The sequence below is a fragment of the Periophthalmus magnuspinnatus genome, chromosome 5 (assembly GCF_009829125.3).
Source record: "Periophthalmus magnuspinnatus isolate fPerMag1 chromosome 5, fPerMag1.2.pri, whole genome shotgun sequence".
Lineage (NCBI taxonomy): Eukaryota > Metazoa > Chordata > Actinopteri > Gobiiformes > Gobiidae > Periophthalmus > Periophthalmus magnuspinnatus.
The window spans coordinates 23,109,741-23,136,968 of record NC_047130.1 but is presented as its reverse complement, the minus strand read 5'-3'; the positions used below and the strand labels follow the sequence as shown (position 1 = coordinate 23,136,968).

Sequence of the window (27,228 nt, the reverse complement as noted above, 5' to 3'; positions counted from 1 at the left end):
GTGAGCTAACACCATATTAGCACTGTATTTCCATGTTGCAGTAGTAACAGGATTACTTTGTGACAAACGGTAATTTGCCGAATCCCTTCATTTCAGTGGCAGGATTTTTTTACTCCTGTGTTCCTTGTCTTGTACATTATTTAAGAACATCCAAATACATTCTTCCCTGGAGGTTTGGGTTGCTCCAGGTTTCCCAGCATGCACCTCTGTGAGCAGCCAGATAAAGGAAAAACACACATCAAAATGCACAAGAGAAGGGCTAATTACAGAAAATATGGGAACTGGCCACTTTATTTGGTGCACTTTTTGGTTTGGCTACTTTTTTGAACAGAACAGTGGCAGAGTGGTTAACGCTGTCTCAGTTTCACTGCAAGAACGTCCAGGGTAAGACTCCTTATACAGACTTTTTTGTTTTAGAGAGTTAATTTTACCATGTTGGATGTTGTCTTCTCCTGTTACCTCCATCAGCATAAAACATATTGCAATTGTTGTCAGTAAAACAGTTTTTTTCTTTTAGTAAAACCAACTTGCTGAGTAATCGTTCAAATGGAAGCATATAAAGTGATATTGGTTTATTTTTTATAGTCAATTCTCAGAGCTTAAACTTCAGTCACAACATTTAGCACATTTCTGATGAGAGTGCCATCATATTTTCCATCATACTATCATATTTAAAAGAAAATTGAATAAAAATAAATTAAATTCAGATCAAGATCACTGCACTGATGAGTTATCCATAACTTCACTCATGGATCTGTATGGAAATATGAAAAACCAATGTGGAATGAAACAGGAACAATATTAAACTAGATTTGTTTTCTCTTGTGAAGCTCATGTTGAACCTCGGCAGGTAAACTCCATATCTGAGTCCACATTGGAATCACTGAAGATATAGCCTATCTTTTCTGTTAAAGATGAAGGTTTCACACCCAATAGATCCTGATGGACACAGGAACAGGCAACATTCACTCATCCAATCAACCAATCAGCCCATCACTGTCATTGATTCATCCATTCTTACAAGGCCAATTTGCACGGCCAGTGAGACTAAGCCAAAAAGCATCTAATTTATGTCTAGGTGGTCATCTCTTTGTTTCCATACATTATTTCCCATCTTAAAGGAGACAATAAATCCTCCACAGACTGTAATATAATCTCTTAATCAGCGCCTTTGTCTTTGAGTCTGTGATATTGTTGTTTTTGCCATGTTCCCACGAGTCACTCTGAAACATATCCGCACAATAATCACGCACTTTTAACGACTGGGGAATTAGTAAACGCACATAAGCGAATTAATGTATGGAGATGAGCTGTGGGTCTGCAGCAGTTGATCCCCGGGCGGCGGCATATGTGTCTAATCACCACTGTCTTCTTGGATTCAGTCAGAGGCACGCAATAAACAACCCGGTGCCAGCTCCCCCTACGCTTTCCCTTAATCTGCGTTTCAACTGGGCTCTGGTTCTCCGTCGTAAAAACATGTGAAAGTCAATCTAGGCACCCAGACACCAACACGCTAAAGCCCCATAGGATTTACACCGCAATATGAGTGTCTTAAGAGTTGCGTGAAGACAGACTGAACAAAGGGCCGCCAGGCTCGGATATGTAATATTGGGATAGTGTCTTAAAAAGAAAAAAAAAAAAAAAATAAGTATAAAAAGTTTCAATAACTTTTGCTTTAGACAGGAGAGAAAACTATATCTTGCAAGACTTAGTGTTGGACTATGCGCAACCCTTGGATTATGCTACCACCTGCTGGACAAAATCAGAACTACACTATTCCATAAATAGATAATTAAACTGCAACTTTAAACACGCACTCGAGAGGGTTATATAATGTAGGCATAATATGACATAAAGACTATATTTCCTGATTTAAAGGTGCACTGTGTAACTTGGTGGAGTTTGTCCCCTGCATGGAAATATTATTGTGTTGCAAAGAATGTGTCAAGGTATGGTATTAAATTTATCTTTCTCCATGGGCAAAAAGGAAACGCAAAGTGCCTGTTTTTCAAGGTAAATGCTTGTCAAAATAGTTGTAATTCAAGCTGTAATTGAACAAAATAAAGTATAATACCCTGTTGGAGAAAATAATTAACATGGAGACAAGCACTCATCACCAGTAAACTTACACAGTGTTTGTCTTTGCAAGTTTGCTCTTAGGCCTGTTATTCAAATACGTCTGTTTTGTTCTGATCAATTCAGAGTTTTGAAACTATAGGATCCTACTGCATGATTTGATTCAATTACGCAATTAAAATATTCTAGTAGTTAATATGTAGGCCCTGCTGAACAAAAGGTCTGTAAATATCCACTATATGATTTTAAGTTATTTTAGAGTAACTGGACAGTACTTACAGAAAAAGATAAATGTCTCGCTTCTTACAAAAAAGCAAGCGAAAAAAAAAGAAAAAAGAAAGAAAAATGTTGTTTTCGGTGACAAATGTAGAATTTAAACCCAACATGGCAACCCCGCTCCTTTCAAACAGACCACTGCGCATGCGCCGCTGCTTGCGCACTTAGGGACGACAGGACACTTCTTTAGCATCTTTTTCATCTATAAATAATAAAATATGGCGGGGAAAAGGGCTCTGGTGATCCTGTCTAAAGGTGCAGAGGAGATGGAGACGGTTATTCCAGTGGACGTGATGCGTAGAGCCGGGGTTTGTGTGTTTTGTCAGTGTTAGCAGGGAGTTAGCTAGGTAAACTTACGTAAATTCTGGTTAAAATGAATGACTTTAATATCCATGATGATATACGTATGCTTTCATTCCTTGTAAATACGCATATGCATTATTCCAAACCCACGGGAACAATTTGTAACTGCGCAATAGACAAGTAGCTGTTAGCCTAAATGTCAAAGTTCACTGTCCATGCAACTTTCAAAATAAAACTCTGCAGATTTGACCAAACTAGTGTGTCTGTGTTTGTATATTTGCAGATTGCAGTGACTCTTGCAGGATTAACAGGTAAAGAGCCAGTCCAGTGCAGCAGAAACGTGGTTATCTGTCCTGATACCAGTCTGGAGGAGGCAAGCAAACAGGTGAACTACATCTATACAGCTGCATTTAAACTTATCACAATTTATCACACAATTATCACTTAATTTTCAGCAAAAGTTAGTAACATTTTGCAAGTTTATAACCTACAACAATACTTATGCAAAATGTATTTAAGCAGACAGCACTGACAAACCGATGGTTGCCAATATGTCAAACTTTTAAAGGTGTCAGAATTGTGAAAAGATAACCCCAGATAATAATACCTGAAATGTCCGCTACATATTATTACGCCATTCCTAAGTGATATTTGTACAAACTTTTATGTAATTATTCTCTGCAGTAATCATACTCTAATGCAAGAAGCTTAACACAATGAATAACAGAAGACTAGATGTAACTTTTATCATTAAGAAAAATTGCCAAAAACACAAATAAAATATTTAGCAGTTTTATCAGCACTCATTCTTTTCATATACTCCTCATGTTTGCTCTACAGGGCCCTTATGACGTGGTGCTGCTTCCTGGAGGGATGCCCGGAGCCCAGAATCTGGCAGAGGTGAGTCACATGGTCTCTGGCTGTGGCTGAATGAATGTCCATAGTTTATTGTAATAACAGTGATGATCAACATGGAATTTTACTCTAGAGGTGATTCACATGGTCTTTCTTTCTTTCTTTATTGTCAGGGACCATGTACAAATTCATTAATCTTACAAAAGAAAAGTTGATTTGTACCAGATTTAGCTACTCCTACTTTCCATCTGCCATCTCTAGACAGGTGAACACACATTAAAAATACACATTTCATTACAATTAAGACAGAACAATTCATCATCAACATTGACATGACTCTTTTTAAAGTTTAACAAAATAGTGTTATCTATTTTGCTAACTATTTATGAAGTGATTCCCAAGGCTGGAGATATGACCATAAACATGCCTTTGGACAGGATAGGTTTGTGTCCATTGTTCAGTAGTTCATCCTCAAGATAATCATATTATTACTTTGCAGATGGTGAAATCACAATATAAAGAATATGCACAAACTGTGATTATTATCTATATGTTAAAAAAGGCATTCATACAATTGTGTAATGATGACTTGGTTACAGCTGTGGTCACACGGGTGCGGTGCCGTTTTGCTTTATGACATAAATGAGACGATGGTGATTATTGTGAGATTTCTTTTTGCACAGCTTTTTCAGCAGTCTTGATCCTCTATCACTTTCATTTCTGTGGCCTATGTCCATATGTTGGGTGAATGACTCAGCAAACATCTGTGTGCTGTGCTGTGTGCAGTCACCTGCTGTGAAAGAGGTGCTGAAGGAGCAGGACGGGAGGAAAGGTCTGATCGCAGCCATCTGTGCAGGTGAGCTCCAGCATCTAAAGTAGATTTTCATGCATTTTAAAATGACTATACTTTTACTGGATATACTTTGGGCTTAAAACTATAGGACTATATGAAGCATTTTGGTGAATATCAACTTAATCTCAAGTTCAAGTATTGTGATTTTGATTTGGAATTTGTGTTTTTAAGTGAAGAGAGAGCACTTGAGAAAAGACCAACAGCTAAGTAGTGTTGTCACAATACCAAAAATTCCCAAAAGTTTTTCTACTACATTAGTGATGAACTGACATGATGCCATTGATAATGATACATGATACACAAGATAAGTGCACTGTTTATTTTCATTATTGGGCTTTATAGTAAGTCTTCAGGGAGACAAGGACAATAATTAATTAAAAGTGAAATTGAAGTGACATACTCGAAAACCATCATGGAAAGATTGAACTACACCTTTGCCCATGATCTGGTATATACACTGCTTGGCCAAAAAAAAAGTCGCCACCTAGATTTAACTAAGCAAATAGGTACGAGTCTCGTTTCAGCAACGGTCTGTGATCAAAGAATGAGGTCAGCTGACACCTGAAAGACCAGGTTATTCCATCAATGGATTTTTTTCTTCCTCTACCATCATCAGTGCAACATCTTGGTGAAAAGTTAATGCAACACTGGATGGAAATAAATCTTTGACATTGCAGAAGCTTATCGAAACAATGCCACAGCGAATGTGTGCTGTAATCAAAGCTAAAGGCTGTCTAACCAAATAATAGTGTGTGTGACCTTTTTTTTTTTTTTTTTTGGTGGCGACTTTTTTTTGGCCAGGCAGTGTATTTTAACTGTGTCATATACTTTGATATGAGTCCTTGGCAGATTGGATGTAGTGACGTTTATCTCTGACATCATGTGTGCTGTGAGAGAGCTTTGGAAGGACAGTGTGAAACAGAACAATGCAGCAAAGTGGATTGAAGGGTGTCCTAGAAATGGCTCTATCCTCACAGGAGTATAGGCCTAATGATGCTGCAGCATACAGGCTGTTCTGAGACTGGTTATTAATCCTGACAACACACAGTATATTAATATTGGGTTTTTTTTGTAAAATGTGCTTTTAATGATAATTCAAAGTAAGATGTTGTCTTTACTAGGTTAGTATTACAGTGCCTTGTGTAAATACATGTTTTTTTAAAGAGGAGGTATTGCACAAAATTGACTTTTTGTAGCTTCCTATCATGCTATAACATTGTTCCTCATCAGTAACGTAACTAAAATGGTTTTATACCATCCATGCATGTTTGAGTCATCTTGTGATCTCTCCTGGGCACCTTTCAAATCCTCCTTGCATTTAGCAGCACAAGCCTACATAACCCATGCTCCTGCGCAGCCATTTTTCATATATAATTTCAATTACATTATATATTCTATATTTATTGTGCATTTTTCAAGTGAGTTTCTATATTATAAATTATATGAAATATATTGTGGATATTTGATGATATATTTTTCACACCTTAGAAGAGTCAAATCTCGATGAGCAGATTTTGAATAATATTTTTCTTTTCTTAAATGTTTGGCTCCAACTGTGACTATTGGGACATTGTCCAGAATAAGATCAGAATAATCCCTAATAGTTATGCCTCTAGATATTGTGACCACCGGGCCGTTTTAGCATTCTCCCCATCATAGAAAGATGATCTTAATTGATTTGGTCTCAGGTTTCAGTCTCCTCTCTGTCTCCCTGTCTGACTGTGGTTCTCATAAGTCTCCGTTGTCTCCTTTGGGTGGTGCGTTACCCGGCAGTCTGCTCTCTGCACAGGGAAAGTGTAATCTAGAGACTGTTTGGGAACGCAGCCAAGACGCGGGATCAATAACTTTCTATTTATTAACAGTTTTTGGATGAGCTCACTGCAGTGCTGCGAGGTCGGAGCTGAAGAATAATGCAGCAGTCGGTGTTTTCTCTTTCTCACTTTGCTCTTTTCAGCACCGTCTTTGGAGGTTAAAACGTAGAGTGGTATTAGAAAGCAAAGATAGAAAATTCAACTTTGCTTTGGTTTTGGTACACTAAGGAAACTGCGTATGAAATTTTAATACTTCATTGGTGGTGCTGAAACAAAGAACAGTTCATATTCGTAAGGATTGCAAGATTTATTGCAGTCCAGTCGCACTTGCAAGGGTTATAATTGCCAAATAAACACTGCAAATATTTTTGTTATAAATTCCTTTACAGACTATCCTCTCATCTATTAATATGGCTAATACTAATAGCAGTAGTCAGAACTATTAACTATACAAACATGTTCTGAAATGCATGGGATTCTTGTTAGTTTAGCTGTCTTTTTTACCAATGCTCCTGGACGTGTTTACAATAAGAACTTTAAACAGGATCCTACTATTGAAACATCAATTGCAAGTCTAATCACAATCATAATACTGCTTAGAGAATTCTCAGTTGGATACGTTTCCAAAAATGATTCAGCCTTGGTATTAGCCGTTAAAAATAAAGGATTTTGTGAAATGGTAAACACAGTGCATGGCCTAGTGGTTTGACTGAGTGGTTTTGTTGTCACCTCTTACACAATCTAACATGATGCTTGCCCTCCAGTTTTTAATATTGCACCATATTTCATTTTCAGCTATAATAACAGTCTGTTTGTACTGCCCTTGACCCGTTAAAGTGCTCAGAAAAACAGACCTAAATGAGCTAAATACAGGTTGCTCCTGTGGTGCTGCTGTTAAGTGGAGCTTAAAGACCTCTGCCCTCCACAGGTCCCACGGCTCTTTTGGCTCATGGTATTGGGTTCGGCAGTACAGTCACCACTCACCCTGCCATGAAGGACAAGATGATGGCCGGAGGTAAGAATCTAAAAGGACATCATAAACAAACCTACGTGGTTTTATCTTACACTGGTTACATTGAATTACATTACAACATAATATGACTTCTTTTTTATTGTCAGTATTACAAAGGATTAAATAACAGCAGTCTTTATGTAAAACTGCTCGCTCAAAAGCTCTGTTTAGGTACAACTTTTCTCCATGATGTCTACCACCTGCTTATCTACATGGAGTTGGCAGTACACTTACTAATTGTTCGTTCATTACAGGTTTTAATTTTTAAAAATGCCTTGAAAAATGTGCATTATTACTTTTAGCAAGGTCACCTCTCCACAGATCTAACCCAAAACTTGGCCTGGTGAGGCTTATGTCCATGGATAAAGATAAGTTTAATGCCATATTGTGGAATATTACAGGAAAAGGCAATAACTTCTCCATAGAGACAAACAGATGACAGGCCAGTCACCAGAAATAATACAGATTGTACCTTTAACCAATCCAACTGTTTTAAAATATTTGTCTTGAATATTAGCCTCTGTCAGATGTAAGCAGAGACTGTATAAACAAATGAACTAAGGCAGTGTGATGTCACTCATAGCATTCAGCTCCAGTCAAATGGAGCTCATCGAGGCTACAGTTACAGGGCTGAATTTGGAGCAGGGTTCCATATTTGGAATTACAAATGTCATAGCAACCAAAGAGCCAGTCAGGAGTGAGGGCTGTTGAAGGTAACGCCCATTCCTGCCCGCACTACTAGATTAGCAGGGAGCAGGTGTGAGCAACCTCAGGGAAAGAAGGCGCCTCAATGGTCTGTTATTAATGTTCATATCTTGATTTACAGACAAGACAGTGAAATACAAATACCAGGGTCACGTAGAGGAGGTTAATACAAACAGTTTAAGACCAAAATGATGAGCCTGACAGCAGAAGTTACGGAGAGAGGGGCGTGAATCTGAGCTAGAGTCGGAAGCCGGAAGCACGCCTATGCTCACTTCCTATTTGGAATGCGGTGGCTAGCAGGTTAGCTATGTCTATTTATATATGTTTTAAGTGTAGGGAAAAAAATATATTTATTCATTACATAAGACATCTTCTAGCTCACTGATTGAAAGTCTTAAGAAACCCCAATGCTGTTCTTTCATGTGTTGCATGTACACAGTAGAGACAGCAGATGGCGCTGTGCTAACTTGGTTGTAAAGGGAGAATCTTGTCATTATGCAGCAGAGGAGAGCACAGCACAGAGGAGGAGACAGATGCGGAAATTTGACAGAACATGCTAGAACTAGGTCACCTTAAAGATTGATAGCTAATCTAAGTGCATTGGGTTGAGTGACTTCAGTGATCCTGTCCATTTTGTCATATTGTAATCACTGCATGGTTTTCAGTTTTTTCTTTTTTTTTTTTAAGATCACTATAAATATTCCGAGGCCCGCGTGCAGAAGGATGGACATTACATCACCAGCCGTGGGCCAGGAACCAGTTTTGAGTTTGCTCTCACCATCGTCGAAGAACTTATGGGGGCTGAAGTCGCAGCTCAAGTCAAAGCTCCTCTTCTGGTGAAAGACTGAGTGGAGAGATGATACTTCTTACACTGATACACACTTTGCACTTGCCCGGCAGGGTTTAACGCTGGCACTTCTAATCCATTATAGTTGGCACAAACAGTCAATGTCACTAGTGCCATATTGCTATTCCAGGGGCTTATGATGCTACTTTGTTTTGCTAAGTGAGACATTAAAGGTGCCCTTGTTGTCAAAATATGGATGAATGAATATGCAAAGCTTTCGAAAATGTAATATATTTTGGTTCAGATGCCCTTCCCTTGACTATGACAGTGATCTAAACTCATTCAGTCATCAAATTTGTCATTGGCGTTCATTAAAGCATTCAAAAGGTAAAGGTCTGTCTTGTGCGTTGTCTTCATTTTAGAGGTCATGGTGACTTTCCCTCCCTGCAGTGGTTGGTTGCTTGTTGATACCTAAATATAGGCTGCTAAATGCAATGTACTGTGAGATCCTGGGAGAACGCGGGAAGCTGAAACCAAACTTATTGACAAATCCCCCAGCCAATGAGAAGCCTCGGTCTGGCTGCAGTTGTGCCAAGTTTAGCCAATGAGCGCGCGGCCGCAGCCAGAGGGGCGGGGCGCAGCTGCAACGCGTGGTGGGTCTGACGAGCAACAAAATCCAGAGGGTTTTGACAGTGAAAGGAAGCAGTGTATCGCCATAAGGTAGGACATTTTGGCTGTTTGTGTTAACTAAAAGTGGCAGGTGTTATATCCACGCGCTTGTCTGCTGTGATCGGTCTTTCTATCATTCAAACATACTGTTCTTTTTCGCATTGTACGCAATCAGACGACCACCAGATCCTAACCGTTATAAACTGACACGAGATGTTTTAATCCAACATTGTATCTGATGTTACTGTGACTATATTTTATGAATCGCATGTTTAGTATTCGTGAAAGAGATGATCCCCAGAAGTTCCTCGCTAACCATGTTGTTAATGGATTGACTTAGCGTCTCCAATTGGCCAGTCTGGCGTTAGCTAAAGGTGACAGTATAAACATTTACATATTAATAAGAAGCGCCCACTGATCACTGAGACAAATACGAGGGAGGACGGATCCGCATTGGTACGAGTGGGATGATAACGCTGCAGATGTGAAGATCCAGGGAGCTGTCCACTCTCAGCGCCGCAGTCAGAGATGTCTTTGCGGCTAATAGTGCGCCAGAGGCCGGGTGCACTCCCCCAGAAGCCCCGAAACATAAACCTGTAAACGGAGCTGTGTCAGAAAGGGCATATACTATTAATACTATGATGATAAAGCTATTATAATCCACGAAGAGGTGCATTAAATATGTGATGCTGATGATTTGGGGGGTTACAACAAAGATTGAGTAAAGCACAGCACCTGGCACCCCGTTTTACGCAGTCTGGTGAGTTGGGCAGCGCAGAGCTAACAGGTTGCCCAAGTTGTCGCAGGGATTAGAAATGATCTGAAGTCAGAACGGCGCATCTTTGGTTATTAGTTGGCTGTATAGGCCTGGAAATAACACATCCACAAAGTATTATGTTTGGAAATGAATGGCTTTAAATAGGAGATGGTTGGCACAGACTATTTTTTTGCTTTACAAACAGCTGTTCTGTCTGTTCTTTTTGGTGTTGGTCTACTATGGAAAGGAAAGTAATGTGCAATATCTATGTGCATTTTAGTCGCTGTGTCTACTTGAGAGATGATCATGCAAAAGCAGGCTTGGATAGAGATGAATCACTGTGGCCACCCCTAGGGACATCCCCCAAAGAAGATGAGATACATTACTACACAGAGCAACCACAGGATCTTTTTGTAATTACTTAACAATAGTGTAATGCCTTTGTAAGCTAATTTCACAGTTTCAAGTAAAATGCCAAGGGAGATGCATAAGATAAAACTGTGGAGTACTTGCTGAATGTGTTAATTTTAAATGAAACGTCTAGTCCCAGTCTACAGGCCATTATTTTAACGTGCCAGATTTAACGTTGTAGTGTCCAAATGATCATGCATGTATTAATGACGCATATTTGAAAAGGATTTAGCAGCATATGTTGGAATGAGAGATGGCATTAAAGTAAGAAGATTAACAAGTCAACCTACAGAGGCACTTTGCACTTATACAGGAAGATCTCGAGGTGTTACTTCATGTTGTTGCAGTGCAGAGAGCTGCATTAGTCATTTCTGGTAGAGGAGGGTGTATTATCTTTTTGGAAATGGTTTTACTCATGCTGAGCAAAGCAGAAGTATCGTACGTGTCATATGGGTTGTTCCAGTGCTCTTATGAGTATTTCTGCAAATTTACAAATAAATATTTAAAGTGAGCTTCAATAATGTCAGGGTCTGTAATGGATGCCAGTACTGTAATATATAAATAGGCCTGTCACAATAATTACTATATCAACTTATCGTTATGAAAGATGAAACTATATATTTTGGGGTCAGTGTTTATCATGTGTACTTTATCTTTACACTACTTGGGAGTTTGTGGTTATTTTTCGGATATATGATACGATCTAAGCTGTAAAATGTTGAATTAATAATGTCTATCACTTGTACTAAAAGTGTTTCATTCTGCTGTTTATTTATTGCAGCTCATGATTTCTTAAAAATACTGTACATTTAGAGTAGTTTTTGTGGTATAAATCTGGTCTTATTGTGTCAGTGGCATAAATTAGTTTCAATATTATCATTTATCATCTATATCTTTTTAAGCAATGTATTGCACTTCAAAATTGTTGAATCAGCGTCATAAGTCAGTGTCAATTAAAATAGCTTACACTAGCAACCAAAAAGTATAACATTTAAACAGTTTTTTCAGTACTTGCATTCAGCGAAATTAGCTCAGTCTTCATGATTATGGTCAATATTGCTTTAACACAGGGCGGACACACTATTGAGGTGACAGCGCTTCCACGTTATTTATGTATTAGGACAATAGTTAGCATGTGCATTTTGAAGTTGAAAGACTTGAGTCAGTCTGTCACATTTTCTGCATCTTTGAATTTTTACAAATGACTGTGGTATAGATATTGTAAACATTTTAGCAAGACATCCAAGCAAGCCATTAGGTTAAACATGTCAGTTGAGTTTGGGCACTGCCTTAAACTAGAAATGAAATTTAAAACCTCTGCCTAGTGCCTCCAACAATTGTAGGTATGTATTTTAATTTATGGACATTCACTTGTATTTCAGTGAACATTTCTGCATGTGTCTTTGGTTATTTTAGTAAGTGCAAACACAATATGCCTATAAAAGAAGGAACTGCTGGTAGAAATGACATTGCATTCTTCTCCGTGCTGGTCTCATTATGGCCGTGCACCTGTTTACTGCTGTTGTTTTGGCTCCTGGTGAATTTTTATGGCTAGTTGTTTGCCCTTCAACAGCCCATAGCATTTTACCCTGTCCAGTGCTTGTCATTTTGAGACAGCATCACCCCATTATTGTAGATGTGTCAAAAGCTGAACATCTTGGGATGAAATAAGTGAAGAATTTAAATGTCAGACTTGGATGGAGTTTGGCAGCAGCTGTGGAGCACTTAATGCCGTGTTTTGCAGTTGGATATTTCTGGAATGTTAACAATTTGCACTGTTGCACGTAACATGTTCGAATTATTCTGCTCGAGCAGCCGTATAGTAAAGGGCTGCAGGCTTGGCTCCCTATTTCTGGATGGGGCAGAGGAGAGAGGCACATGCAGGGGGGAGGGGGCTCTGGGCACTGGGACTGACTCATTGGTTTAGCTAATGATGTAATTAGAGTGGTGCACTTGCATCTCCTGATTAGATCTCTCCTTTGGGCTGACGTTTTGATGGGAAACGCTGCATTTGCTTTCATTTAATTGGAAAATCAATTTGCAAAGGCTATCAGTCAGCTTTGGGGATGTTTTCAAATAACATTTTTCTAGAACTTGGGAATTTTGTGCAAAAGACACTGTTAATCTGCAAATATGGCATGAGTTTGTGTCATATCTTGTCTAACCACTGCTCTGATCTTCTGCACAGATAAAACCCTTACCGGCTTCCACTTTTGTTCAGTTTGAAAGCAGGAAGCTGGTGCCCTCCTCACACAAATAATTCTGCTCCCTCAAGTTTGCCTGTGACCTTTCACTATCTGCGTGTGAGTGTGGCGTGTCATGCGCAGGCCAAATACCTCTCAAATCCTCCCTGTCTTCAATTGAAGTTAATGCTTCACCTGTTAACACGGCAGACATCCACGCTGTTTCACAATCCTATGTACCACGTTTATTTACCTTGTATTTCTCTGATTCGTTTCTACATCCACCAATCATTCACCATTCATTAGAATTTAAAGGATTGCATTGGAAATTGCATCTGGAAGTGCATCTGATTTAAATATATCTTAGCTTGTGCAAAGAAAGTGGCATCAACAACTTTGGCATTGCTAATCTCGGCTTGTATGTACTGCTTGTCACTGATTGATGAAAAGCAGGTGACTGTATCGTAGACTCAAACTTACTTCAGTGAACTAACCACAAAACGTTTTAATATCCCCTCTCTGTAAGTGTGTGAATCTGCACTGAGTTTCACCGCGAGCAGTGAGAAACCACACGAGTTTCTTAACCTTTCTGGTCTAGATGTCACCGGCCTATTGGTTTCCATTGAGATAATTTTGTTTGCCCGGAAAGTTCCACAGTATTACAGTAAACAGTCAATCTTGCATAATAAATTACAGCTGCTTTTATTGCAAAAATATATATACCTTGAACAAAATGCATTTTTACTGTGAGCGGATTTGCCTCTCCACAGATCTGACCTGAACTTAGCTCCATAGAGATAGGTTTAATGCCATACTGAGGGACATTCGCAAAGCAATAACATCTCCCTGGAGTTAAGCAGACCCTCCACCAGAACAGTCACACACTGCACCTTTAATAAATTCATCACTAACATTATAGGTTTGTTTTTTAGCAGACTTAATGTCCTAATACACAAAACAAAACATGACCGTTTGCAAGTTTTAATTAGACATTTTGCCTTAGAGTTGAAAACAGTTGAGATAAGTGTCCATATGGCGTCTGCACATGATGAGCTAAGAAGTGTGTGTGCTTTTACAAGACACGGTACTCAGCAAGGTAATTTAAATGTTTCATTTTCAAACACAGAGGTTAATGAAAAATGTTGAACTCGGCTGTTGTCTGTTCCACTTGACTCTTCTGGATTAGCTCGGCTGCTCTCTTCTTTTACACTGGCCTGATCTGATTCTATTATTGATTGTTGGTAAATATTTTGGTGTCTGATTAAAAGTTTTAAAAGAACTGAAATCCACCAATGGAATATTAATCAAAGTTTGGAGAACTTACAAAGACTTGACTTACTAAGAAGTAGTGGCAGAATTGTCACTCAACACAAAGATATTCACAACAGATGTAACCTTGAGCTCTTGAATTTAGTGCATGCAACTTTGCACCCTGTATATTCTTAGACTACTTTCTGGAATTAGTAAGGCTGTTACTGTTCATATTGGATGGATCATTATATGTGATAAGCTTTGTTCCATATGTACTCAATAGCTGGCCATTGCATCCCAGCTTCTACACATTCTACTGCCAATTAATCAAATCCAGATTCAATAATATAAAGGTGGAAAATATTGACAAAAATGAATATATTTTTAGTTTTGTCCAAATGTACATAGATGTGCGTAAAATGTTGTGGTTGTGGACTGGAAATTAACCGCAGAAGTGCATAAATACTCGCACATGCTTGTGCATAAACCGTGTAACATAAGCATTAGATTGAAATAAGAACAGCTAAACACAAGAATCCCATGAATATCAGAACATGTTTGTAAAGGTCTAAACTACAAAGTTATCCATATCCAAGGCCACGGTTCTCGATGCAGCGTCTGCAGTGATGCGGCCACTGTATTAGACTGTTCTGGTGAAGAAGGAGTCAAAAGGCAAAGCTTGCGCTCAGTCAACGTTCCTACCCTCAACATAATCATGAGCTTTAGGACCGAAAGGACGAGATTACACATACAAGCAGCTGAAAGAGTTTCCTCTGAAGGGTGGCTGAGCACTCCCTTAGAGATAGGATGAAGTGGCTCGGGCATTGAGGGAACACCGGAGGGACTATGTCTCTCGGCTGGCCTTGGGGTGCAATCAGAGGAGTCTGGGGTGAGGGAAGTCTGGGAGCCCCAGCGTAAGCTGCTGTCTCCATCACCTGGCCCCAGATAAGCAGAAGAAAATGGATGAATAGACCACAGAGTTATCAGATTTTTTAGATAATAAAATGGATTATTTTGTTTTTTGCGAAGTATTTGAATAATTGCAGTCTTTGCAATTTGCTAATTGCGACTTTGTTTCAATTGCCATTAATCTTGCAGCCTTACCCAATTTCACTTTTTGGCCCTCTGCAAACGTGCTTATGTTCTTATGCTTGCTTCTTTTCGCTGCTTCTAATACATTAACCCACTGTAGGCTTGTCCATGCTCCAGGAATGGGTGCCACAATGATGAAATGCTGTACTCTGTACCAGGCTGTCTCTGGTCATAATGTATTGGCTCATTATACCTGTCCCTCCGCTGTGACAGAAGTGAGACTCATGCTGATTGGGTGAGTAACAGTATCAAGCTAATTCCCCAGACTGTGGTGTTTAGTGAAAACCTGTCAGTGCCCGTTCTCCATGTGCTAATCCCAGAGCGGCCGACTGACTGCACTAAAACTCTAATGGCCTTTTCCACAGCAGCCCCCAGAGGCCTTCACTCAACTCCATACAAGCTCAAACAGCCTGTGTAAACTCTGCTATCATAGTACTATTGTTTTTTATTAAATAGTTTTGGAACAATGATTGACACACCAGCCACACTAAGAAAGTTTTGCTCCAAATAAATTTGGATTAAATAAGGATTAGAAAAGGATATTATGAGGGGATTATGCTGAAATTACACGCACTAAAGTGATGCTAAACCAGAACTAAACTAGATCTAAGTCCGGAATGACCTTGAATTAGTCTAAATCAGGGGTCTCAAACTCAAATATGTCAGGGCCGGAGGAGGCCGAGTCTGGGTGAGGCTGGGCCGCATCAGGTATTCCACAAAAAAGCTTCGTTAAAATCTTCTCAAACGTCATCATTGTTTTCAACATACATGAGAAATTATGACAATTCTTGTGGATTTTATGGATATACATTGTTATTTGTTGAATCTTTTGTGACGGGAGTACACAGCGCGAGTGACCCGTGTGTTTGGGGTTTACCGATTTGGCGGAACCTTCTACATGCGGCATGGTAATGCTTCACTAACATCAAACTTTCTTATTGTCCTGCGGGCCACAAAATATCGTCTTGCGGGCCGCACTTGGCCCCCGGGCCGCGAGTTTGAGACTCCTGGTCTTGAACTTAATACGCACTTGGTATTGTTCCACTTTTACCAGGATTTAACTATCACTAAAAGAGTCAGTTGGATTAGTTCAAAGGAAATACATGTCTGTCCATGTTCTCTACTTCATTCTCAATGGTTTTCTTTTCTTATTCAGTGATACATACAGCATTCAGAGGGTCAAGAAGACATTTTTTCGCAACTGTAAACTGTAGTTACCCATAGGCGGGGCTGTCAACACTTGATGACGTTTATAATGGGTGGGTGGATGGGTGAAAATCAGCTCCGCCGTTTTGAAGTCATTTTAGATATTACAATTTTAAAATGTCCAAAATATTATCTATGAGTGTCATCAATTCTAAATATATTGCAGACAAAAGCATAATAAGTCTTGAACACTATATTATTGAACCTGAAGAACTGTACTGCAATGCCCACTACACCATCATGGGAACAACAGGCTTTTACAATCTTGTTTTCATACATGGATGTCTTATGCTGTTTATAAATGCTAATTATATCACAGCAACTTCCCAATTAGAAGTTAATGTGTGCACTGTTTAAAAATGTGCAAATAACCAGTTTGACTTGAGAGAGCCGTGTGATAATCAGCCTGTTACTTGAAAGCTTTCAAATTAAACTCATTTGCATCAGTTGACAAAGCACGAGAAACGCCAGACAGAATATTGTAATAATCTACGTTTTTGTGAATATTTTTGCTTCTTTACGGCTGGGTAATTAATAGAATTTTCATCAAGATCAAAGTCGAGTTAGTATCAATGATATACTGCGAATTTTCTGTCAGTAAAATTCATTTGGAGCAGGGTTCAGACTTTGGAGGAAGAAATGCTTGTGGTAAATGGCTCTCTTAATGTCTATCTTGTTCATGAAATCAATATTAAAAGTCAAAAATTGCCATTGATCCATACGCGGAAAGAACTTTTTGTTGCCTATTCACATGTTGTATTAAATGTTCTCTGCTGTATAGAGCTAATACCTTCCTCGACAGAGTTTATCAGTTTAAGTCTGATTAATGTCAATAATCACGTTGCAGGTCTTTAGGTTCTCTGATCATTTCTTGGACTTATCTTTGGTTGATCTACTCATGCAAATTAGAGATTGAGATAAGCACTTTATGAATTCTTATGTCGTCCCGGTGCACAGCGGTCTCTCCCTGACCCTCCCTCTGCAGTCTGCCTGGTACACGTTCAGATCTGCTTGCTGTTACTGTGCTGCTGCTTGGACAGAGTCTGGCAGAGGAGATGGATATGCCTCGAATGGGCTCGGGCTCAAAGAGAAAGGCCAGGCACAGTGATCCGCAACAGTGGAGCAGGCCTGTCCCTCTGGGCTCTGGGCTAACACAAACACTCCCACAAAAACAAAAGGTGAAGCAAGTTTCACAAATGCAACTCCAAAATGGATTTCATCTACAGTGGTGGAACAAACAGGTATCACTCAACATCGTAGTAATATTCGATTCATTATTTTTTCAGTTGTTTTTGTAACTAACTACTTGCAAAACAACCTAGCAGCTAACCTTAAACTGTTGAGCTGCATCAGTTTTAACACAGTAAACACTATATTATGTTTGTATGTTTTAGATACTTCAAGTGTTTCAGGTGAACCAATCAGGATCGGCTCCAGTCAAATCGAGGCTAGCAGTTATGGGATGAATTTGGAGCCAAGTTACATAATTGTGATTCCAACCACGAGTATCATAGCAACCAAAGAGCCAATCCAGAGTGAGGCTGTTGAAAGTAATGCAACTTTCCACCCACAGCACTGGTTTAGCAGGGAGCGGGATGCTTAGCAATGCTGCCAATCAAATCTGTTACTAACGCTAGCGGGAGCAATCTTGGGGAAAGAAGGTGCTTGATTTGTCTGTTATTTATGTTCATATCTTGATTTATGGACACAAAAAGCGAAATAAAGACACCAAGATCATGCAGAGTGGGTTAATATGAACATTTTAAGACCAAAATAACGAGCCTGACAGTAGCAGTTACGGAGAGAGGGGCAACTGTTTTTCAATAGAAAGTGAATTGGAACCAGAGTCGATGAAGCCGAAAGCACGCCTATGCTCACTATGTATTTGGCTAGCAGGTTAGCTATGTCCATTTATATATACAGTCTATGGTCTGCACAATCAAACAGGAATAAGAGCGATGTTATTATGGGCCTGTTGAACAAATCGTATGAGGGAGTGTACAGTATAACCTTCATGCCCTGTGCAGCTTTGTGTGTATTGCATGTGCACACACACACACACACACACACACACGAAACCCACATGTGGAGTGCTAATGCTCTCACTGAACTGGGATGTGCAGTACTTTGAAGAGATGTAGAAGGCAATTTGTTTATGAGCTGGTGTACAGTAATGTCTGCTGTAATGTGTATGTACCACGTTATTGATCAGCACAGGGAAATAATCCTCTTATTTGCCCCCTCCTCCCTGTCGGTGGAGGTGTTTGTGTTATGGTAGATATGGGATTATACAGTCTTTTCAAAGGATACCTGTGATGGCGGGACAGGGCTCAGTGAAGCTTGAACACATTTCTGCCAGATTTCGTGTCATATCATAGATTTATTTACTAACCCACTGGCATGTTGAGGACTGGATCGGCTGATGTCATGAATTTAAGCTCTTCTCTCCTAAATAAAGTCAGAGTTTTCAGGTTTGGTTACATGTTCAGTTTAGTTCATTCTTATCGGTGATGGAAAGTAGTAAAGTACTGTACTTAGGATGCTTTTTACTTTTTTCACTACATTTGAGAACAGGTATTGGTACTTTTTACTCCACTACATTTTTGAACTGGACTGAAAAGTAAAAGTATTTTTTATTATAGTTTAAGACCTGCTCAAAAGACTGAAGGATTTATCTTTAACATGTTTATAGTTTTTTTTTTTTTTATTGGGTTTCCTTTTTTCAATCAATTCAATTGTGTATGTTGAACAAAATTCAGCACAAATCTTTATCAAAAACAGTTCAATTGAACATTTATTAGATCTGAAAATCTGCGCAAAATACTTTCTTTTTACTGTTTAAAGTACATTTTTAAAGTTGAGTACTTATATATTATATTGAGTACTTATTTTTTTTTCAACTGATACTTTTACTTTATTTAAGTTTTTTTGGTCCAGTATCTGTACTTAAATAAAATTTAAGTAACACAATTGAGTACTCATAGCCTAACCCATCATCCAACTGGATTTCTGACTTTATAGTGATGAAAGATGGAATCTAACAATGTAGTCCATAGTACGCAGTCTAATGCAGCACTCTCAACAGTCAGCACAAAACTTTTTGGGAGTGCTAATCCTCTTTGTGGTCGCTGCAATCTCGCCATATTATCCAGTAGTCACTGGGCGTTCCATGGTCTAAACCAGGGGTTTATCAGGACCCCCAAAATAACTGTGCCGCCATCTCGAGACACCCACTGTAAAACCGCCGTCTGTCATGATCAAGCTTAATTGTGTTTATTAGAGTAGTTTATTGTGTTATTTGACCAACTGTCACTAAAATATACTGTTTTCATTTTTAAAAATTTGTCAAGTCATCTCATGACCCACTTTTAAAAAACACTTGTCTAAACCCTGTAGTCTAGGGCTAGATGCACCATTAAGCAGAAAAGATATCTTATTTATTTAAGTAAATTTCCACGCGCAAGTCTAAATATTTACATGTTAGGCTACAGTTTGAGTGTAAGCTAGTGTATGGCCCTCATGCTTATTTAAATTTGTCTATTATTTGTTCATTCTATCATGTTATTGCCAATCTGAGATGTCTATATAAATCTGTTCCGCCCGATATTTCAGCACTTAAAGGCTTTTGAAAAATATATTCTGAAAACTGCTGCCTCACTAATGCTTCTATAATAATTACCTGCAGCTTTAAAGCCGCCTAGTATTGCTCATTACAGCTGTATAGTTATTATACTGTCACTGCTGCTGCCCCATTCTTCTTGCTCGCTCTCCTCACCAGCTGATTCACTGAATACACTCTTTGTCGAATGCTGACAGAGCACTTGGATCGGCGCTTGTAGCCGGTCGCAGGGGGGCGGGAGGGGCCGTGTTTCCCTTTAATGCATCTGCCCACTCTCTTAATACATTCACTCTCACTCTGTTCCCCTCGTCGCTGCCTCACTTTCTGTCATACTTGTATCACTTTACTTTTTTTCTTTGTCATCATCATCTGTTTATTTGTTGCTATAGGTGGGCAAAAGGCTCTGTCATCCATCCCTCCACCTTATCCTGTCTTGTGGATTTTTTGACTCTGCATTTCTTGCGTGTGTCTTAACTGCGTCTGGATTTGGCAGCAGACTGAGGTGGGTTGTGCGTTCATTTATTTCATTTATTGATTGATTTATTCATTTGTTTATTTATTATTTTATCTGTCTTGAAGATGTCTCGCTTTAACCCACCTCTTTTTCCTCCCTTTGCTATAGCCATGCTGGTCCACTCAAACAAATCTCCTCAGTATTCTGTCTCACACATGCTAGCAGCAAAGTAACTCTTCAGTTGTAGCTGGACTGAAAGCACTCTTTGCATACCGTATTGTGCTCTATCACGCTCTCCCCTCGTTCTCTGATTGTCGTTCATCTATAATGCATATGCTGTCATTTTGGATTTTTGCCGTAGATGCACCGGTCGGGTTTTTAAAAACTTTAAAAATAGCCGAGCCTCCTAGTCACCTACAAAAATATGCTAAAGCGTGCGTTCATGCAAGAGAGGCTGGAGCTTCCTATTCACCTTACCTGCCCTACCAGTGAGGCGTTACCAACTGTTGCAGTATTCATCCCCCCTAAGCGAAGAATTTGAACATTTCTAGCGTTGGAGTTGAGCTTATTGTAGTAGGCATGTTGCGACAGATATCCGTGTTCCCATCTGATTTACATGTGTTGTTAGTGAGCTAGTTTCTTTGCATGCGATAGTAGTTTACATTGGCGTGCTTGGGAATGTGCGCCTCTATGCCTGTGGGCTCTGGTCCAAGGGGAAAGGAGGAGAGGAGGCAGGCTGCAGCGTTAGCAGAGTTTGGTGCAATAAGCTGTTGAATGCTGAGGAGGGAAGTCGCAGGCACGGAGCAGGTTTGAGAGCAGGAGTGCCCTTTCTCTGGGAGGATGCTGTTGTATGGAAGGTTTGTTTTTTTCTGAGTTCTGCAGCTGATCAGGGTTGGTCTGTAGATGTGGCACTATACCCAAGTTACTATCTTTTTATAAGGCATAGAGTATAATGTAAAACAACATTACTATTATATTAAGTAAAGGCTGTGTAGGGAGATTTGTTCTCTGCGTTTGACCCATTCTTCAGTTTCTCTGGGGCAGTGAACGCCACAGTGCAGAGCGAGGAGACCCATCACCAGATCTTAAAATGGGATTAGCTGGAGGAAATTAACTTTTGTACATGTTTTGGGTCCCCATATACCATTTTCCAATAGACACTGAACCTGCGTTTATGATTACCAACCTACACAGTCACTAGATGTAGCTTGCCAAAGGACACAACACCGTGCTTTGGTAGTTCTAACGATTGAACTGCAAATACTTCTAATGTGTATATATCTTACAGGCTAGTGTCATACCAACAGAGTCACCTTCAAAACTGACAGTACTGTAATTGGTTATACAGCACATTTCCACCTTCAAGTCACTCAAAGCGCTGTACATCAAGGAACCACTCACCCGTTCACACACCAGACACTGGTGGCGAGGTGGGTTAAGTGTCTTGCCCAAGGAGACGACAGCTTTCATCGAGAGCGAGATTTGACTCCCCAACCTTTGTAGCAGTGGACAAACGCTCTACCAATTGAGCTCCTGTCGCCTCAGTGCCTTGTTTCAAGCATCTCTGCCCCTTCACAATTCAAGTACTAAATGCAGACTGTAGTTTAAAGTTGAGATTGAACTTCCTGTATGGTCTACTGACACAATACTTATGCAAACTCAGTACTGCTAAGCTAACATGATTGCTGTAGCTAGAGCCCAGTATTCTGCTTTGGGTATTTCAAGGTCAATTGGAGGAGTTTATTGCAAGAGCCTGACTCTAAACTCAAGTTTGTACAAACCATTTTAAATCGTAGATATAGAATACAGACCATACATCATTTTACACTATTGAGAGGCAGTGCTCAGCTTTATGCTAATCAGTCTCTGTGTCTTCCATCATCCAAGTTGTGACTATCTGAAATTGGCAGTAGACTCTGGAGCGTCTAAAGGCAATATTGATAGTTTTGCAGCTTGTGCTAGTGCATTAAAATGTATCAGGGAAAGCAATACAGGATCCTTGGATGTGCTTGCTGGCTTGTGCTCATAAAAACAGCATTGCCAGATTTGCTGACATATTCGGTCCAAAAGTAGTAACAGCAGAATACCTTCTAATATAGAGGGATAATATTAGGATAGAAATAATGCAGATAAAAGTTAACTAATCTAGCAATGTCATTAATTTACTAAGGCAGGACCTACCGCAGGTAATAAAAATGTACAATATGGTACAATATATACAATATGTAGGAACTGCAACATTGAGTTTTTCCAGTTTTTTCAATTTTTTTTGCAAACCAACAGAAATGTGCATATGTTGTTTATATTTTTTTCTTTTGTTGTTATATCAATTGTGCAAAAGTTGGCTGGGCAATATGTCGAAAAACATTCATGTATGACCTACTTTTTTTTATTTTATTTTTTTATTTTTTATTGAATTTCAGCATTTATTTTTTTTATTGACAACAAAAAATAACAATTTTCAGTATTAATTTCAGTGCCTTAACCCTTGATTAAAAAGCCCTGTACTTATCACTGACAATTTGAAACTATTTAGTCTCGTTTCTTCTTATGTTTGTATCCTGGTTATTTATTTTTTCCATCATGAAATGTCTTGACTGTGTAGAATGAAAACGATCGGTTACCCAGACTTCCCCATCCTCATGCAGTCCTGGTTCTGAGCCCATCTCCGCAGCACTTCCTCTGGGTCTTTCCTAAACTGGCCTCAGTAATCATTCTGCACTTGAGCGTTAGCGCCTGTCCGGCTTCATTAGCCCTGTTTTGGAGCTCCCCACGGGCATCGCACACAACACACACACACAAACACAACACAGTAACACAAACTACAGTGGATTTATCATACATATGTGGAGCAGGTGTGCCCCTTCCACCTGGTACTTCCCCATTCCTCGCAGCACAAGTTATTTGTTTATTTTTTTAGTGTTTGCAGTGGAACCAGATAGGACTGTGCAAGGAATCACATTTTAATCAAGATTTAGACTCAAGATTGTCAGTGATCCAGACATTGGATGAAGAAATTTGGCTATTTTTGTGGTGATGGCAATGATTACAAGTCTGTATCGTTTTTTTGGTCAGGAAAATGTTGACAGCTTTTTATTTGTTTTAATAAGACAAAAATCGTGATCAAACAATGTGACAAAAATGCCCAGTGAAAAGTGAGTAACGCGAGTAATTAGTTTACATTTAAGACACAATGATCGTCTTTCCCTCCATTGTATTAACATTACGCAGAATTCACAATCTGCTCCTTGAAGTGACTGTTGAGCTTGTTCGCTACTTATGTCTTTACGTGTACATCAAATGAGAAAACGGAGAAGAGAAGACACTTTAGTTGTTCTTTTCGCCTTTCCTCACTAAGAAATAACATAAAACTCCTCAGTTTGCCATGGACTAACTGCAGCTGACAACTGTGAAAAGTGGAGCTGTGCAAGTTGCAAGCACGGACATATTTTCACCTTGCAAATGTACAATCTTTATATTATTTTCTTATGTTCTTCCTTCCAGTTTCAACTCTCTGTTCATGATCACATTTCACACTTATTACACGTTGTACATCTTGTTATTCGGATTGTTACAACAGTAAGTGATTTATGAACTGATAGCTGTGTAATTGCAAATACGCGCCGGAAAGATAACTTGCTCAAGCCTGTTTTCCTGGACTACTCCTGCGCTATGGTCTTTAATAGTTTAGCTAAGCGTCTGTAAGCAGATAGACAGCTGCAGCTTAGCCACAGTGAGGGAGGTCCACTGTAATGTGATTTTAATGGATGGGGTTTTCTCCGGCGCGGCTCTCTGTGTAGTAGTGTTGTGCAGTGGTGCAGAACATCAGTGCTTTGTGGGCTTTTTTGTCATTAATTTTGACAAACAACCACATTAATAAAGCAGTCTTTGCAATATCACAGCCTGAAGTACGGCCAATTCAGCAGAAGTATTACGCCAGTACATATCCTGTTTGTTTTGTCCTGGGTGTTGTGCACTCTCCATCCTCACTGGTTCTGAATGTTTTTGACCATGGGGCCTTGACTTTTTCTGTGCAAAGTAACGTGGAGCCCAATCTCATATTAAAAGTGTGATGTTTTACTGATTGTGCGACCTTCATGAAGTTGTTTTGAGAATCACTGGTTTAGTTTGGCCTGTAATGATAAATACTACATAGACTTATATTTCAGTACATGACCGGTAGAACAATCACTTTTGGGGGTCAATATTTATGGTGGATACTTATTCTTTGTACCTTTTATTTTTTTCTGTACTACGAAGAAATTAGAGCTTTTGAGAGTTGAATTATGAACTTTTATGATTCATTATATACACAAAATAACTACTTTAAGTGTGGAATTCTGTTATTTATGTATTGCAGCTCATATTTTTTAACTACTGTAGATTAAGAATACTTTTTGGTGGAAATTTCTGCTTTATTTTGTTTCAACATTTTTTTTATCGTCTATATTTACTTCAGCAATATATCGCACTTCAAAATGATTGAATTATTGACTTATATATTGAAATCCAGGTGTCCGGTAGCAAACACAATTATTCTATTTAAGACATTTATATTTGATAATGCCACTCACTGTTATATATTGTCTTTTGGCACACGTTTAAGGGTATTTTGTCCAGATAATGACTATAATTGGTCACGGTTATTCAGATAAACTGTTGCAGCCCTAGGAGTTATTTAATCTTGTAAACAATGACATTTTTTGATATGACTGATTTTCATATATCTTCCATGTTTTGCTGTTTATTTTTCAATGGAACAGACTCACTCACTGGGACTGATCAATCTCTAATGATCAATATAAATTCCAATATCGCTGCTGTGTGCCAGGTAGACTATATTCTACTCCTCTGAACTTTATAAATCACTCTAATTGGGGAAAATCGTCCCTGAATACTCCTGTACAGGCCTGGGTAATGCGTTGGTTGGCTAATAAAAAGCTTATCTTCCAGCCCTGAGAGAGATTTAAAATGGCCATTTGCTGCGCCTGAGTATTCCCACAAATGGAACAACACGGAGGAAGAATCGAAGACACGTACCGGCTCTTTGATACAGACGAGAGGGCCGTGTTGTAGTATTTTTATCTTTAATGGGGTAGTTACTGTAGATTATTGGTTTTCCTAGTCTGTAAGTAAATTGGATATTGAGCAGCACTACAAAGTAAATCTGTTTTGTAATCTGATCCTTTGCATCCTTTTCCCTAACTTCAACTAACTTCATCTCCTCTTTTGTCTTCTTCTAGACCTCCTGCTTCCTGCCTGGGAACTTTAATCTCAGTTTCCACCCATGTTTACTTATCTGATCCATCCCTCCTCTGTACAAGCCCATATCTAACCGTATCTCCAAAGCATCTTAGATTAGCAGTCCTAATCTAATGTATAATCTTCTTTCTTATAATACCCATGTTAACATCTTTATTTGAACCACTTACAACTGCAAACTAAGGCTGAACAATGCACTCTCTAAGGCAACAGTAAAGTGATGGAAATATCATTATAAAATAGTGCTTATATTACAAATGCATTTATAGTGCTGAAGGAAAATCTGTTAAAAAACATAGTTGAGGTATAGATTAAAGTATATTGTTTATTTCGATACCCATTGCAGCGTACTTTGTCAGCTACTCTTCCTGAAATCATTTTGAACTTCAAAAGTAACAGTTACAGTTACAAGAAAATGTGTATAACTTCCCATTGTTGTTTAAATACACATCTTTTACACTCATATAGATAAACTTACTTTTTGGTTTCAGGTTATAAGCGTTTACAGCTCGCTCCGATGTATGGAAGCATTGAGCAGATATATACTATACTCGTGCCGGGTTTCAAATATCACCACATCATTCTATAGGCCAATATTATTTAAAACAGTTGGGGGATGGGTAAAATTAATCTTTTTCAAGCGGACATTTGTGTTATACAGTGAGTTCTTGGGTCTAGTCAATAGTAGAAATGGTCAGGTTTAGCATTTGTGAATTTACCTGTATGACCGGAGCAGGAGCTGTGTTCACATTGCCGGCAGTAAGTCAGACCTGTTCCCAGTGCATGTTGGACTCCGCCAGGGCTGCCCTTTGTCACCGGTTCTGTTCATTATATTTATGGACAGAATTTCTAGGCGCAGCCAGGGGCCGGAGGGGGCCTGGTTTGGGAACCACAGGATTTCATCTCTGCTGTTTGCAGATGATGTTGTCCTGATGGCTTCTTCGAGCCAGGACCTGCAGCAGGCACTGGGGCGGTTTGCAGCCGAGTGTGAAGCGGCTGGGATGAGAATCAGCTCCTCCAAATCCGAGGCCATGGTTCTCGACCGGAAAAAGGTGGTTTGCTCTCTCCGGGTGGGTGGTGAGTCTCTGCCCCAAGTGGAGGAGTTCAAGTATCTCGGGGTCTTGTTCACGAGTGAGGGAAGGATGGAGCGGGAGATTGACAGGCGGATCGGTGCAGCGTCTGCAGTGATGCGGTCGCTGTATCGGTCCCTTGTGGTAAAGAAGGAGCTGAGCCGGAAGGCGAAGCTCTCGATTTACCGGTCAATCTACGTTCCTACCCTCACCTATGGTCATGAGCTTTGGGTAATGACCGAAAGGACAAGATCGCGGATACAAGCGGCTGAAATGGGCTTCCTCCGCAGAGTGGCCGGGCGCACCCTTAGGGATAGGGTGAGGAGCTCGGTCACACGGGAGAAGCTCGGAGTAGAGCCGCTGCTCCTACACGTTGAGAGGAACCAGCTGAGGTGGCTCGGACATCTGCTCAGGATGCCTCCTGGACGCCTCCCTAGGGAGGTGTTCTGGGCATGTCCCACCGGGAGGAGGCCCCGGGGAAGACCCAGGACACGCTGGAGGGACTATGTCTCTCGGCTGGCCTGGGAACGCCTTGGGGTCCCACCGGAGGAGCTGGAGGACGTGTCCGGGGTGAGG

At 39.7% G+C, this 27,228-nt stretch overlaps 2 protein-coding genes across 4 annotated transcripts in view; both read left to right on the top strand.

Moving 5' to 3' along the window:
* The first annotated feature begins 2,475 nt into the window (after positions 1 to 2,475).
* park7 (parkinson protein 7) lies at positions 2,476 to 9,074 on the top strand. Its single transcript, XM_033967092.2, has 6 exons — positions 2,476 to 2,660; positions 2,939 to 3,040; positions 3,496 to 3,555; positions 4,297 to 4,366; positions 7,103 to 7,189; positions 8,579 to 9,074. Exons 1-6 carry the CDS (start codon positions 2,571 to 2,573, stop codon positions 8,737 to 8,739), a joined length of 570 nt encoding a protein of 189 aa, XP_033822983.1. The 5' UTR covers positions 2,476 to 2,570; the 3' UTR covers positions 8,740 to 9,074.
* A 236-nt stretch (positions 9,075 to 9,310) lies between these two features.
* Positions 9,311 to 27,228, top strand: part of kcnab2a (potassium voltage-gated channel subfamily A regulatory beta subunit 2a) — a 123,871-nt gene continuing 105,953 nt past the window's right edge. For 2 of the 3 annotated variants that reach the window (XM_033966698.2, XM_033966697.2), the window contains exon 1: positions 9,311 to 9,398. The gene's annotated coding sequence lies outside the window, so the exon portion shown is untranslated. Of the gene's footprint in view, positions 9,399 to 9,924; positions 9,944 to 27,228 lie in introns of those variants that run through there. The other variant, XM_055221946.1, reaches the window with a different exon arrangement.